Here is a 16,092-nt window from a genome sequence, read left to right on the forward strand (position 1 = left end):
AAAGTTATTGAATATAATATGCTGAGGCTCTCCATAAATACACGTTGAATTTAATGAGACAGCTTCCATATCCTATGGAGATGCTTGAGCATCATACATTACCTTGATTATAGATTCATTTGGAAAGTACTGTCAATTTGAAAAATATTATGCTTTCTAAACATGTGGTATATGCTTCTTAAAAGTCTGTCCAGATTTCTTTTTCTTTCTATTTTTTCTTAGTGTTTTTCTATGCATTGTCTTTTTTTCTTGGCCCTTAAATGTTGGTATTTCCTAAGATTCTGTTCTAAGATTACTGTCTCTTTCCATGCTATGTATTCTACATTATCTAGGTAGTTTCATCCATTCCTATGGTTTTCCCAGATGTCTTTCTTCTACATGAACCTATATTCTCAGCACTTGACCTATGTGCCCAATTATCTTTATCTCCTGTGTGTCCTGGACAATCCAACAGTATGTTCAACATTAAGCTCATCTCTTTTTCTCCACATTCCCAACCAACTCTCCCCCATGAAAATGGATACACTTGTATGCATATATGTGCTTCTCTTCCTGCTTTGGAAAGCACACTGCTAGTAAGCAGCAGGCCTGAAACTTTAATTCAAGTCTTCTGAATGTGAATCCTCAGCTCAGAGCATACTCTATTAACATAGTGGCCATATCTTCTGAGCCAAAATTTAAGATGCACAGTCAGACAATATTTGAAGCCTGAACTTGTTATTGTAATTATACCACATTGCTTTTTCATGTCACTTTACTAAATTTTTGCCAGTATGGTAGGTAGATGCTAATACACATGTAATGTAAAACTGCAGTTATGTATGAGACATGCAGTATGAGGTATATACACATACATTTTGTGTGTGTGTGTGTGTGATTTGACCTAGTTAGGGAGATTAGATGATGCTTCCCTTGCAAGTGATGATTAAATTCAATGTGAAATTTGAGGAGTTCACTAGGTAGGGTGGAGGTAAGGGGAGAATGGATGAGAGTTCAAGGCAGGTAAGATAGCTTGCACAGAGATCTGGTGGTAGGAGGGTGCATGCTGTGTGTGAACAGTTGTCTTTGTGCAAAGTAACTTGCAATCTTGTTATTTTTTTCCCCTCATTTCTTCCCCTTTTCTTTCTTTATTTGAAGCTGAAGTTTATATTAAATAGAGAGTAGTCGAAAGCAAAATGTTACTGCTTTTCAAACTGCTTGGTGGACACTGATTTGAAATAGAGGAACCATGGAATTTAAGGAATAAACATAACCAGGACTTATCTGTAATGCAACACCAAAAAGAAAAAGGTTTTATTATGGTGTCGTTTCTACTGTTGTTACCTGAAAATCACACCAGCATTTATAATCACTGCCCTGCTACATTTTGATGAAGCAGGTGATGACTACATCCTAAGTAATACATTTCAAAATCATTGCCTAAATTATAAGTAATTTATTTTCTAAGTGTATTTTTTACTGTGAAGTTTAGTATTCTATGCAGTCTGTCTTTATGTGTTTGAAAATTAATTCAGGCTGTAGAAATTCTATTGGAATGAAAAGTGTCTTTTGAAAGACACTGAAGAACTCTCTGGTCTGTGGAGTTCTAAACTTGATGACTGTTTATTCTTTCATTCTTCATATGCATGTGTATTATCCTTCAGAGGTAATTCTGAAGTTTTGGCCCTCAAAACATTTTTTCAGCTGCTCTTAACCCAGTTCTTGAGTAGGAAAACTATGTTCCAGGAATAGGAAATTATTTTCAGTGTTTACAACTTCCTTATAGTGTCTTTTAAAACTAAGTTCATAATCTGTTTAACTTTGCAGAAAGGGCTATTGCAAGACATGAAGTTCGAGAGATTGAGCAGCGACATACGATGGATGGCCCTCGGCAAGATGCAGCTTTAGATGAGGAAGAAGACATGGTGATCATTTACAACAGAGTCCCCAAAACTGCAAGCACCTCTTTTACCAATATTGCCTATGACCTATGTGCAAAGAATAAATACCATGTTCTTCACATCAACACTACCAAAAATAATCCAGTAATGTCACTGCAAGATCAGGTAAATACCACATAGGGGATGCATAATGTTTTCTGACACTTCCTAACTCAAATTTTGTATCTCAAGGAGATAAAGCATTTTAAGGGATATATATGCTGAGCCCAGTGGATTGTAAGTTTCTTGGGGGAAAGGACCAACCGAACTTACCTGTAATTTTACATTCTTCACATTCTTGAATTTTTGAAGAGACTATTGATGCTCTTCAGTATGGTATCCTTTTAAAAATGTGAAATATTTTTAGCAGATGCCCTGCAATAAAAATCATTATATTGTCTCCACTTATGATTGAGAAATCTTTATCTGACAAATACCTGTATTCTATATGGTTCAGTTTTGTGACTAGACTCCTGAATTTCATCTTATCTTTACTATAATTTATGTAAGTATTAGCTATAAACTCCTGACAAACAGGGATTGTGGCTTATATTTTTAACACAATCTTGCCTTTCAAGTTGTTAAGAATCTTTAGATAAACAGGTAGATAGATAATTGTATGAAATGGTTTTAAGAAAAGTGGAGCAAGTTATCATGAAATGAAATTGACTCCCCTCTTTAGCAATAGTTTCAGATATTTTCTTCACACCTGGAGTTCTGACTATAATTATAAAGTTCTCTCTACAGATATTGAAGGGAATGGGAGTTGGGCCCCATGAGATGAAAAGATAATATTTGAAAATACTATGTAGGATCAAATACCATTTTGAGATAACTTATTAGAAAGGTATTTGTGATAGTCATATAGTTAGAATGTATTTATCTGTTTGATTGAAAATAGCTGAACTTGTTTTATTGTCACAGAATTGATTGTTATCCCACTACTTAGCATACCTATAATCCTCACACTGAAGCAAGAGAATAACATTGATACACAAGGTTAGGATCACTTTCTTGCTAGAGAGCTATTTGTAAAGGCTAATTGTATATGGCATATCATCTGCCCATGTAATTCTTGGCTCTCTGAATTATCCCTAATTACTCTTTTTTATAAAACCAAAAATCTACATTCATCAGCCAAATCAAATAACTCTTCTGTAAATGAGAAGAAACATGAGCTTATTTAGCTAAGTGGGTCATAAAAACTATTCATTATGTAATATTGTATATCTCAAGGGCAAGTATCTTAAATCATCAGGTTTTATACAGTGTGTAGTAGATTTTAAGTGTATTTGCATGATTGCTTTTCAGAATATATCTTGGTTTAAAAGGAACATTTCTTAGCACTCGCATAATAATTTTAGATTTCTTCAGTAGTATTGTTTAGAAAAATAAAGTCAGCTTGTTTGTTCAGATTTTTAGAATTTGTGTCCAAATTTTGTGTCCAGCATTACAAAGTTGTCTGGCAGCTATGAGATTTCTGAAAATGACATCGATCTTTTTTTTTTTTCCTCATGAAATATAAATCTACAGAAGCTCACCACATAAGACATTTATAGGCATCAGGTAGTGGTACATTTCCCCGGTTGCATTTGGATGAGATAAAACTTCTGTTTTTCTTTCAATAGCTTGTCGTGTGTGTGTGTGTGTGTGTGTGTGTGTGTGTGTAAATATATGCAGCAAAAGAGAAGCGTAAACACTATCTTAAAGGCAACTGGATTACATAATGAACAGCATTTAAAACATGTTTGGGCAGAGTAGAAGAATAGTCTTAATCACTAGTTGACATACTTCAAAATGTCAGCTGGTAGTTCAACACCTGGTCTTAATTAGGAATAGCTTATATACCAAATGTTCTCTAATATACCATATCTAAATTATCTACTAGTCTCTTGTTCTGTGTAGAAGCAGTTCTTCAAACAAGTCATAAGTACCGCTTCCCTTCCCTTTGCATGACATATTAGATAGTGTTTTAATTTCACTTTCAATCTAGTAAGCTTCATTTAGATGTGCAGTTTTGAATTACTAGATGCCTTGAAAATAATTTTTAAAATATCCCCTGAACCCCATCTTGTACAACACACTTGATTTTAATGCCATATTTTTATTGTTCTTTTGAACTGTTCTCAGCTGCCCTATTATTTATATAGGAATTAATAAATGACCTATTTTGCTCTTCTTTCTTCTCTCTGAGAAATAGTTTCTAATCAGTATCTAACTCAAGTGAGACTTAAAAGATGAGATTTTTATTAAATCTGCTGTTGTCCCAATCTTCCATTCAAAGCCCAGTTTGCTCATAAAAATATTTTGGGATGTAATAGGTGATTACACCCTTAATTCCCTCACCTTCCAACCTCAGCAGTCCAGTCTGCTTAATATCTATCTGCCTTTAGCCCCAGCTCTTTCCTAGATGTATTTTGTACTGGGGACGGTGCTAAACTGTTTACATGCTTAATTATTTCTCACAAAAATTTTAGAGGCAAAGCCCAAATGTTTCTAGTCTGGTATAAAAGTATTCAATGTGTTAACAGTTATGGGTATTCTTAGAAACAGTTCTCAACTCTGCTTGCAAGTTTTCATTTATTTATTGCATATGTCATGTATACAGAGATTATGCTACATTCTTTGAGGAATTACCAAAGAAATAAAAAGCAAGGCTATGTCTTTCAAGGAGCTTATTTATAATTTACTAGGGAATGTAACACATAATCGCAGGAACTATGAGGACTATTCAAAGAAAACATCAGTTTATGGTGTTCTCACCAAAATGTTTAACCTGGACCTCATCTTGAGCAAACAGGCAAATCCATATGGTAGAACATTCTCTAGAACAACTGTCCTGAACTCTTCTAAAGTGTCAATGTCATGACAACCAAAAAAAGGGGGGGGGAGGGGAGATAGACTAGAGGAGACTAAAGAGACATGAAAACCAAATGTAGTTTGTGACCCATGATTGGATCCTTGATCAAAAATGTCTGCTACTTCAATTCAGAAACAAATAAGTGCACGTGTGCATAGAGAAAAAGGGGGAAAGAAGGAGATAAACAGAAGTGACAAAACGTTAACAGTTACCCTTGGTGAAGAGTGTACAGATGTTGACTACTATTCTTTCAACTTCTCCGTAGTTTAGGAATTTTTCAAAATTAAGAAGTTTGGATGAAATAAGAGGAACAGTTAGAACAAGGAGATTAGAAGATAAACATTTGAGAATATAAGGCATGAGAAGACTAAGTGGTAAGAATGAGGTGGACTCAGTCACGAAAGTTATATTTTTGAGATACGGGCTTTACTCCGTTAATAGACAGGAATTGACAGGAGACAGGTAATCGGCTCTTCTAGTTGGAAAATGAAGTTTACTCTGCTCTCACAAAATATCTCTGTATTACAGCACATCTTGTCTTTAAAGTAACTATGCCAAATAGGTGTAAGTGGCAGCATCTTTTATGATCTTTCTTAATTCTTTTCTGCTCTCACATATTTAGGTCTGATCATATTTAAGATCTTTCTAAGAAACTGGAAATACCCAGAATTTGCATTCTCTGTAGAACAGTGTAGTAATTTTTTTTTTCTTTTTAATTTACTCTTAAACCAACTTCTGGTCATTTGCAGTAGCGCATATGGTTTGATATTAGTTGCAGATACTGATTTTTCAGAGCAGCACTTTAGATGAATGCTTCTCAACCTATAATGTGTATACAGAACACCAGTTAAAATACAGATGCCTATTCAGAGGGACTAAGATAAAGCCTGATATTCTGAATTTCTAAAAAGCTTCCTGTTAATGCCAAAACTGATGCTTCTGGTCCTTGAACCAAAGTTTGAGTAGCAAAGATCTAGAATAGGATTCTCAGTGCAGTGATGGGAAGATGCATATTACAATCTTCACAGGATGGTGTGTTACTTATCTTTAAATTCGTATTCCTACCTCCACAGGAAAATCCAAATTCCTTATCTAGGCCAACAGGTCCTTCTTAATCAAGCCCTTGTCCATTGTCCCTCGCTTCAACCTCTTATTTACTAGCCGCACTGGCCTTTTGGTTCTCTGAATGCAGCAAGCCTTTCCCGCTTCAAGGCCGCTATACTTACTTCCTCTTAGAATGCACTTCTCCTGGCTTCTCACAATTGGCTTTGTGTTATCCATTTAAGGTTTCAGCTTAATGACCTCTTCATAGCAAAACCTTACTTGGCCATCCTATATATTAAATACCTCTTCCAAGTTACTGTGTACCATCATTCTTTCAGTATCTTTCCTATTACTTATTGATTTATTTGTTTACTGTCTTTTTCTTTATTATAATTTAAGCTCCTTAAGGGCAGGAACCTTGCCTTGTTCACCTTGTATCCCTGTGCTTAGAACCGTGCCTGAGACAGAGTAGATACATAAATTTTTTGTTGCATGAATGAGTGAACAAATGAACCCATTTAGATTCTGAAGGCAGTTCTTAGCTGAGCATGATGCCGTGATGATAATTGCTGGCAGAGGTAGCCCCTCTGATTGACAGCAGTATGAGCATGACCTCTCCTTACCTCAGGTGATATGGGACACATGCACCCCTCCCACACACACACACACACACACAAAGTGATTGAACAACACAGTTCTGAATTTTAGTGAAGATAGTATATTATGTTCTATTGCTGCTGAACCTTTCTTATATTTTATCCAACCATTACTCAGTTTTTCTCTTTGCATAGAAAACTTCCTCTCTAGTTTAGTCTCATAAAACTACCCACAGCTGTACAATGAATGTTTACTTTACGTATATGCATGAGTAGGAGTTTGGTATGTATAATTACCCAAGTTAATAGTAGTGTTCACTCAATAGGTAGTAATTACAAAGTTGGAATTTGGCCAGGATGTTCGGGATGACATTCCTACTTTTAGATAGTGAAAACAAGTTCTTTTGTGATCATGGATAATCATAATGTTGAGATTAATCTCGTTAAGAATATAAGTCTAGATATAGTGTTAGTGAGATGGTGCTTTCTCAGCTTTTCCTATAGCACTGGTTCAGGTCTGGTTCGACTAGCAAATAAATCACAACACCACTCCCTACGTTGTTGCTTGTGTTTTCCCTAAAGGCATCTTGTGGTTACTTGCTAGCCTGACTCTGCTTGAGTTATAAAATCTGACAAAAATCACAGTTTAGAATCTGCTCCAGGCTAGCCATAAAAACATCTCTTTTCCTGTACTATATTTAACTACTACTTCTGAAACATCCTTCTTGATAGCCTTTTGCAATCAGAGTATGGAAATTCTCTTTGGATAAGGTCACTATGGTGACTTTATTTCTTTTCCCCAAGAGTTTTCAGTGTCTTCAGACTCAACCTCATTTGATACTATTAGCTTTGCTCCTTTTTGCCTCTCACTTTATCGTTCATTAGTGCCAAGTATCATAGTCAGTAAGAATCTATAAAATGAACTGACTAAAAGCTTGCTTACCTGATCTGCATTTCCCCCTATTCCTCTCTATTCCAGAGCTTTATCTCAAGGTCTTGGGCAGAATGCTCCACTGTAGAGGAAAACCAGAAGAAAAACTGAGAGGCAAGTGGTACAGAAGAGGCGAGAAGGCAGAAAATGACAGGGCAGGAACTGCAGCTAGACTGGTGAAAGGGAACAAGTGAAGATGAAGAGAGGAGGGCAGGGAAAACTCTGGAGAACTAAGATGATAAATATTAAACATGGCTAAAAGGAGAAGTGGCTAAATTAATACTTTGAAAGGAAAATGTTAAAAAATACTGTTCTTCAAAGAGGATTAATTAGATCGTTATGTCCTTGGAGATTGCTTTTGAAGAGGAGATTAGGATGGTGTAGAATTTCAGTTGTATGTAAATGACACTTCTAAATGCTCAGACCATTCTCCAGATTAGTGTGAATCACCGCTTTAACCTTATTGACAGCATTTGTTTGCTTAGCACTTTTTTCTTTCCTGTGAAGGGAAGGTAAATCTCAGCTCAGCATCTTTTGATTATTGCAAATTGTAAATCAGCCACAGCTTTATTAATGAGACTCTAACAGATTGCCTGAGTTAAATGTTGATGAGATGAAAGAAAAAAAATACATATACATATATATTAAGTACGTAGCCTTCAGTATTCTCTTAGTTGGAGATTAGAGAAAGATTCTGTGGGTTTTGGAGACTTAGCAATAATGTAGTGTAGAGAATTTAAAAGCAATAATAACCCACCTGAATTTATGTCAGAATGAATTTAGTAAAATAAAATTCAAAGTCCTACAGAGGCATTTAGACTGGATCTCTTAGTTTTGACCAGCAGTGTTCAACCCCTGAGGTTACCCAAGACAATAAAAAGGCAAGAGTAAGTCAGCGGCCATTGTTGAAAAATGGTTATTCAGTACGAGCAGTATGAGAGTAGTGAACAGGGCAGATTGGAAGTTGAGATTATACTGAATGTAATGAGGAAAATAAACAATTGAGAGAGATATATCAACAGAGCTTTGAGATCTTGGAAGTTGAGGAGTTTTGAATGACTGAATCTCAGGGGTTTCCTGAGCAGTGGATAAAGCCTGAAATTCTCAGTGTCCAAGTTTGTTGATCAGAATTATAGTACAAATGATATCTGTCTGCTCTTCTTTCAAATCCTTCTGGTTCCCCCCTCCCTTGTTTAAATTGGACAATAATAGATTAAAGAAATTAGCTAGTGGTATAGAAGGATGATTGGACCAAAATCTGAGGTATGTGGTTCTTGGGCTTCAGTTTCTTTATCTATAAAATAACGAGTACAGAATATCCTTGGCCCTTTCACCTCTAAAATGCTGATTCTATAAACAAGAGAGTTTGAGTTTGGTGACAGCAGTAGAAGATTCATGCCTTGTTCTGTTCTATTCTGTTCCCTGAGTCCACCTGGAGGCACAACCCTTTTACTTATTTTGTTACTTTTTATGCTGTGTTTCTTGGCATGCTTTGGTTCCGATGTGCTTCAGGCATCACTGTGTGTGGGTAGATGGAGAAGACTGAGTAGCAGGGTCATTCTGCTCCCGTCCCCCATTCTTTTTTATATATTGTGGTAGCTTATAAGATAATCTTTAAAAAATTGTTCTATTTCAGTATACTTTTTTCCATATCACAAAAGCTGTGACTATGAGAATATATCCTTGCTAAAGAGCTTCTGTAGACCTCAGGCCTCCTTTGCAGGTGCTGCGGAAACAAGCTTCACATTGATAAAACCAAGAGCTAGGTCCTGGGCCCACACACGCTAAAGTCTTGTTCCTTGGTGTGGCCCATTGACCTGGCCATCACGTGGAAACTTGTTAGAAGTCCAGAAACTTGGACCCCACTCCAGACCTTCTGAATCAGAATCTGTGTTTTAACAAGAGTCCCAGATGATTCATTTGCACATTGAGTTTGGGAAGCCCGGCAGCAGTCCAGATCTCATCCAGCTATCTGGGCTCTTCACCTCACATCGAAGGACACATGGCAGATGAAGTGTGTCTTTAGGAGGATTTAGTTTGATCTTGACTGTCCTTTGGAAGCGTGAGGGAAAAAAGGATACTTGAAGTTTACACCTAAGTCTTTCATCACAGTGTACTATGATCCTCTAACATTTGGCTTATATAACACTGTTTTGTCAGACTTCAATCTGGCATCTCCTTTCATTTCCCTCTTACACCATCACATCCATATTAAATCAGCTTCTGGAAAATAGAGCTGAGTTGTAAATATGTCTTAAGTACCCTTGAACCATCACCTACCATTCCTATTCTCTTTGCCTTCTATTTCTCCCTCATTTGGTGCTGAAATACTGAAACTGATTTTCACAGAATCAAAAGCTTGTTTAATTTACCATTAGGTGAAAATTATAAGGATTTTTCATATTCAACATGTAAAATTTTTTAAGGATTCAGTTTATGGGTTATGTAATTTTTAAATTTCTGTTTCTTTTTCACTTGTCACTTGATATTTTTATTCCATTTGATGCCTTACTTGAAGAAGAAATAGGAAAGAACCTGGGAATCTCAAATCACACATTTGTTTGGCTCTTCTGTTTTGGCGGGGAAAAACTGCAAATATCTGCAAAAATATAATTGTGTATTCTCTAACGCAAAATAATTTTGTTATCTACATCCAATTTTCAGATTTTAAGGATGTGTGTGTGTAAGATAATAACATCAGGTTCATTTCATTTCCCTTCTAAAAACTCCATTATTTCTCTTAGTATATGAGTTATTGATGCTTCCCCTAAAAAATAAATTCTACTTCCAGAATCTTCCATTTTTCCTTAGTTCACATACTCTGACATAAGGTTGCTTCTGCACTGTTTCCCTACTCTGTTCTTACCAGTGGGCCTTATCCAGGAGGTAGCCATCATTCATTGCTATTAACTTATTGACTGACCTGGTAAGAAGTGCTCCAGAATATCTCCATGTGACTAACTCTATTCTAAAATGTAAATGAAAGATTGATAAATTGGCAAAAGTATGTGATTGACAGTCCTGTGTGTTAGAGGCTGAGGTCACAGCTTGCAGATGCTTTCAGTGCAGCAGGGGGCAGTGGGCCCCCAACCCCTCACCTATCCCCACCCTGTCTCTAGTCTCCAGAAGAGATTCTCAACCACCTGCTGTTGATCATGCAGAGATTTTCTTATCAGAAATTTATACCATTTTTCTTTGAGAAATTATGTATCACTGCCTTGCAGCTGGTTTATAAAGTTCTGTATTAACCAGTTTTTAACATTTTTATAATATATTTACAGTTAAATAATTTTTATATTAACTAATCTTTTGTATACTTTTAATTCCAATGGATTAAAATACTAATATTTAGATATTTTTAAAATTTTATGTGTATCACACCTCTAATTTTATTAAGCTTTTTTATCAACAAGTTTATGATATGTGCTCAAGCTTATGCTATCTGCTCTTAGCTCTTTAAAGTCTTCTGTTTGTCATCCTTTCTTTAATCATTTGGATTAAGGATTAGTTGATATTTGTTACTTGTTGAGTCATTAATAAATGAGAACTTTTATGAAGAACAAGTCTCTAAGAAGAAAACAGATTTGCATAGATTATCCCCATACTGAAGTGCTGCCTGCTTTAGCTTGGGCGTTGGTACCCACCCTCCCCTCCCCTCCCTTCCCCTCCACATATAAATGTACTCACTATACAGTGTCATAAATGGTTGCCTTGTGCAGTTTTGTTTTCAGGATCCTCTTTCACTCTTTTCTGAGTCTGGTGATAGTAGCTTCTCTATGATGAATTAGCAATTACAGGTCACACTATGCTTTCCTTAGTTGAAGCCTGTATTTCAAGCTCTGTAATCGTCAAAGTGGTGTGATCGCTTTTGAATGTCTAAATGAAAAGTATTTTGCTGTCACCAAACTTCATTTTCTTTAGATTGTACTTAAATAATGAGTATGTTCTCCTTTTTTAGGTGCGCTTTGTAAAGAATATAACTTCCTGGAAAGAGATGAAACCAGGGTTTTATCATGGGCACGTTTCTTATTTGGATTTTGCAAAGTAAGTTATATCTAAAATGATACACGAAAGAATGCTTTGGACTTTAGCAACCTAAAAAGGAATCAATTTATTAAATTATTATGATTTTGATATTTAAAAAATGTACTGGCTTGTGTTTGCCACTTTTAGATATGTAATTTAAATATACCTTCTAGTGTTTTACTGCCCTCTAGTGTTCATAAATTGATAATTGTCATATTAATTTTAGAAATTCAAGGTAGATTAAATTTAGGTAATGCCCTTTAAAGTTATTTATTATTATTATGTTTCTGCTTCCTATACAGTCAAATGACGCTATTTTAGGAGAGCCCCAAGTTTTAAGCTAGAGGCCAATCAGAGTATGACTTACTACGTTGCTGACTGAGAACAGAGAAAGCAAAGGAGCCATTACTCAGTTATTGGTGCCCTGAAGGGTCTGCTTCTCAGCCAAGACACATTTCCCCTTGGGCTACCTTGTTTTAGCTTTAAAAATGAGATGTATTCTAAAGAGACTTTTTTTTTTCCTGAGTGAATGGCGTTTTTGTTTTTTTTTTTAAACATGTTTATTGGAGTATAATTGCTTTACAATGGTGTGTTAGTTTCTGCTTTATAACAAAGTGAATCAGCTATACATATACATATATCCCCATACCTCCTCCCTCTTGCGTCTCCCTCCTACCCTCCCTATCCCACCCCTCTATGTGGTCAGAAAGCACCAAGCTGATCTCCCTGTGCTATGTGGCTGCTTCCCACTAGCTATCTATTTTACATTTGGTAGTGTATATATGTCCATGCCACTCTCTCACTTCATCCCAGCTTACTGTTCCCCCTCCCCATGTCCTCAAGTCCATTCTCTACGTCTGCATCTTTATTCCTGTCCTGCCCCTAGGTTCTTCAGAACCATTTTTTTTTTTAGATTCCATATATATGTGTTAGCATACAGTATTTATTTTTCTCTTTCTGACTTACTGTATGACAGTCAGACTAACTCTGTATGAAAGTCTTTAGGTCCATCCACCTCACTACAAATAACTCAATTTCATCTCTTTTTATGGCCAAGTAATATTCCATTGTATATATGTGCCACATCTTCTTTATCCATTCATCTGTCAATGGACATACTTAGGTTGCTTCCATGTTCTGGCTATTGTAAATAGAGCTGCAATGAACATTGTGGTACATGAATTTTTGAATTATGGTTTTCTCAGGGTATATGCCCAGTAGTTGGATTCCTGGGTTCTATTTTTAGTTTTTTAAGGAACCTCCATACTGTTCTCCATAGTGACTGTATCAATTTACATTCCCACCAAGAGTGCAAGAGGGTTCCCTTTTCTCCACACTCTCTCCAGCATTTATTGTTTGTAGATTTTTTGATGATGGCCATTCTGACTGGTGTGAGGTGATACCTCATTGTAGTTTTGATTTGCATTTCTCTGATTAGTGATGTTGAGCATCCTTTCATGTGTTTGTTGGCAATCTGTATATCTTCTTTGGAGAAATGTCTATTTAGGTCTTCTGCCCATTTTTGGATTGGGTTGTTTGTTTTTTTGATATTGAGCTGCATGAGCTGTTTATAAATTTTGGAGATTAATCCTTTGTCAGTTGCTTCATTTGCAAATATTTTCTCCCATTCTGAAGGTTGTCTTTTCGTCTTGTTTATGGTTTCCTTTGCTGTGCAAAAGCTTTTAAGTTTCATTAGGTCCCATTTGTTTATTTGTGTTCTTATTTCCATTTCTCTGGGAGCTGGGTCAAAAAGAATCTTGCTGTGATTTATGTAATAAAGTGTTCTGTCTATGTTTTCCTCTAAGCGTTTTATAGTGTCTGGCCTTACATTTAGGTCTTTATCCATTTTGAGTTTATTTTTGTATACGGTGTTAGGGAGTGTTCTAATTTCATTCTTTTACATATAGCTGTCCAGTTTTCCCAGCACCACTTGTTGAAGAGGCTGTCTTTTCTCCATTGTATACTCTTGCCTCCTTTATCAAAGATAAGGTGACCATATGTGCATGGGTTTATCTCTGGGCTTTCTATCCTGTTCCATTGATCTATATTTCTGTTTGGGTGCCAGTACCATACTGTCTTGATTACTGTAGCTTTGTAGTATAGTCTGAAGTCAGGGACTCTGCTTCCTCCAGCTACATTTTTCTTTCTCAAGATTGCTTTGGCTATTCGGGGTCTTTTGTGTTTCCACACAAATTGTGCAATTTTTTGTTCTAGTTCTGTGAAAAATGCCATTGGTAGTTTGATAGGGATTGCATTGAATCTGTAGATTGTTTTGGGTAGTATAGTCATTTTCACAATGTTGATTCTTCCAATCCAAGAACATGGTATATGTCTCCATCTGTTTGTGTCGTCTTTAATTTCTTTCATCAGTGTCTTATAGTTTTCTGCATACAGGTAGTTTGTCTCCTTAGGTAGGTTTATTCCTAGGTATTTTATTCTTTTTGTTGCAATGGCAAATGGGAGTGTTTCCATAATTTGTCTTTCACATTTTTCATCATTAGTGTATAGGAATGCAAGAGATTTCTGTGCATTAATTTTGTATGCTGCTACTTTACCAAAGTCATTGATTAGCTCTAGTAGTTTTCTGGTAGCATCTTTAGAATTCTCTATGTATAGTGTCATGTCATCTGCAAACAGTGACAGTTTTACTTCTTCTTTTCCGATTTGGATTCCTTTTATTTCATTTTCTTCTCTGATTGCTGTGGCTAAAACTTCCAAAACTATGTTGAATAATAGTGGTGAGAGTGGACATCCTTGTCTTGTTCCTGATCTTAGAGGAAATCGTTTCAGTTTTTCACCATTGAGAATGATGTTTGCTGTGGGTTTGTCATATATGGCCTTTATTATGTTAAAGTAAGTTCCCTCTATGCCTACTTTCTGGAGGGTTTTTATCATAAATGGGTGTTAAATTTTGTCAAAAGCTTTTTCTGCATCTATTGAGATGATCATATGGTTTTTATTCTTCAATTTGTTAATATGGTTTATCACATTGATTGATTTGCATATATTGAAGAATCCTTGCATTCCTGGGATAAACCCACTTGATCATGGTGTATGATCCTTTTAATGTACTGTTGGATTCTGTTTGCTAGTATTTTGTTGAGGATTTTTGCATCTATGTTCATCAGTGATATTGGCCTGTAGTTTTCTTTCTTTGTGACATCTTTGTCTGGTTTTGGTATCAGGGTGATGGTGGCCTCATAGAATGAGTTTGGGAGTGTTCCTCCCTCTGCTATATTTTGGAAGTGTTTGAGAAGGATAGGTGTTAGCTCTTCTCTAAATGTTTGATAGAATTTGCCTGTGAAGCCATCTGGTCCTGGGCTTTTGTTTGTTGGAAGATTTTTAATCATAGTCTCAATTTCAGTGCTTGTGATTGGTCTGTTTAAATTTTCTATTTCTTCCTGGTTCAGTCTTGGAAGGTTGTGCTTTTCTAAGAATTTGTCCGTTTCTTCCAGGTTGTCCATTTTATTGGCATATAGTTGCTTATAGTAATGTCTCATGATCCTTTGTATTTCTGCAGTGTCAGTTGTACTTCTCCCTTTTCATTTCTAATTCTATTGATTTGAGTCTTCTCCCTTTTTGCTTGATGAGTCTGGCTAATGGTTTATCAATTTTGTTTTATCTTCTCAAAGAACCAGCTTTTAGTTTTATTGATCTTTGCTATTGTCTCCTTCATTTCTTTTTCATTTATTTCTGACCTGATCTTTATAATTTCTTTCCTTCTGCTGGCTTTGGGGTTTTTTTGTTCTTCTTTCTCTAATTGCTTTAGATGTAAGGTTAGGTTGTTTGAGATGTTTCTTGTTTCTTGAGGTAGGATTGTATTGCTATAAACTTCCCTCTTAGGACTGCTTTTGCTGCATCCCGTAGGTTTTGGGTTGTTGTGTTTTCATTGTCATTTGTTTCTAGGTATTTTTTGATTTCCTTAAAGACACTTTTTTTTAAAAGTGATTTTCCTTTATAGTGATTTGCCTGAATCTGGACATAACTAACTCTCATTTTCCATGTTTTTCGGGAGGCATGGGATCAAGGTATTCCTATCATAATTCTCTCAAGAAAAGTTCATAAAACAACAGGCGTACGTATAGTATCCAAGCACTATGTGGTTCCCCCTAGAGTCTGTGCCGCATTAAGTACTAATCAGAAAACTGGTCAAAGGAATATTCTATAAACATATGTGGCTTGGTGAATCCATTTAAATGTTTTATGTAGCACATCGAGTATCATTATAGGAAAACCTTAAATGCGGATTTTTTCCCTAATCAAACTCTGCACTAACTTCAAAAACATTAAAAATAGATTTTTAAATTATTTAAGCTTAGACATGTTTGCTCAGTCATTGCATTAGCAGTCATGACTTCAAAGTAATACACCCTCATGTATTTGTCAACTTGAAAGAGCATTCCGTGTAAAATCCAAAAATTTAATTGATATCCCACTGTCATTTTAACTTCTCAAATTTGAAAAGGAGTTGAATGAAATATTACTGATTCACACTGATAATAAATCTGAACTTTTTTGAAAAGCCTGTAATTAAAAGGAATCTCCCAAATATTACATACATAGAACAATATATTCTTATTGCTAGTTTCTTCCACAGCACTCAACATCTTACAGTAAAGTGGTCACTTTAAAGTTAGATGTACATTTTTCTATAAATAATTCATACAGCAATATTGAAAACATTTTATAGGCAGCTTTAAAATAAACTAATTATTT

General features: G+C 35.7%; 1 protein-coding gene across 2 annotated transcripts in view; it reads left to right on the forward strand.

The window, feature by feature from the left end:
- HS2ST1 (heparan sulfate 2-O-sulfotransferase 1) overlaps positions 1-16,092 on the forward strand; it is a 198,085-nt gene that overhangs the window by 152,138 nt on the left and 29,855 nt on the right. For both annotated transcript variants that reach the window (XM_007173055.2, XM_007173056.2), the window contains exons 2-3: positions 1,807-2,045; positions 11,309-11,394. In XM_007173055.2, coding sequence (XP_007173117.1) covers positions 1,807-2,045; positions 11,309-11,394 — 325 coding nt within the window. The remainder of the gene's footprint in view (positions 1-1,806; positions 2,046-11,308; positions 11,395-16,092) is intronic.

The sequence above is a fragment of the Balaenoptera acutorostrata genome, chromosome 1, assembly GCF_949987535.1.
Source record: "Balaenoptera acutorostrata chromosome 1, mBalAcu1.1, whole genome shotgun sequence".
Taxonomy (NCBI): Eukaryota; Metazoa; Chordata; class Mammalia; order Artiodactyla; family Balaenopteridae; genus Balaenoptera; species Balaenoptera acutorostrata.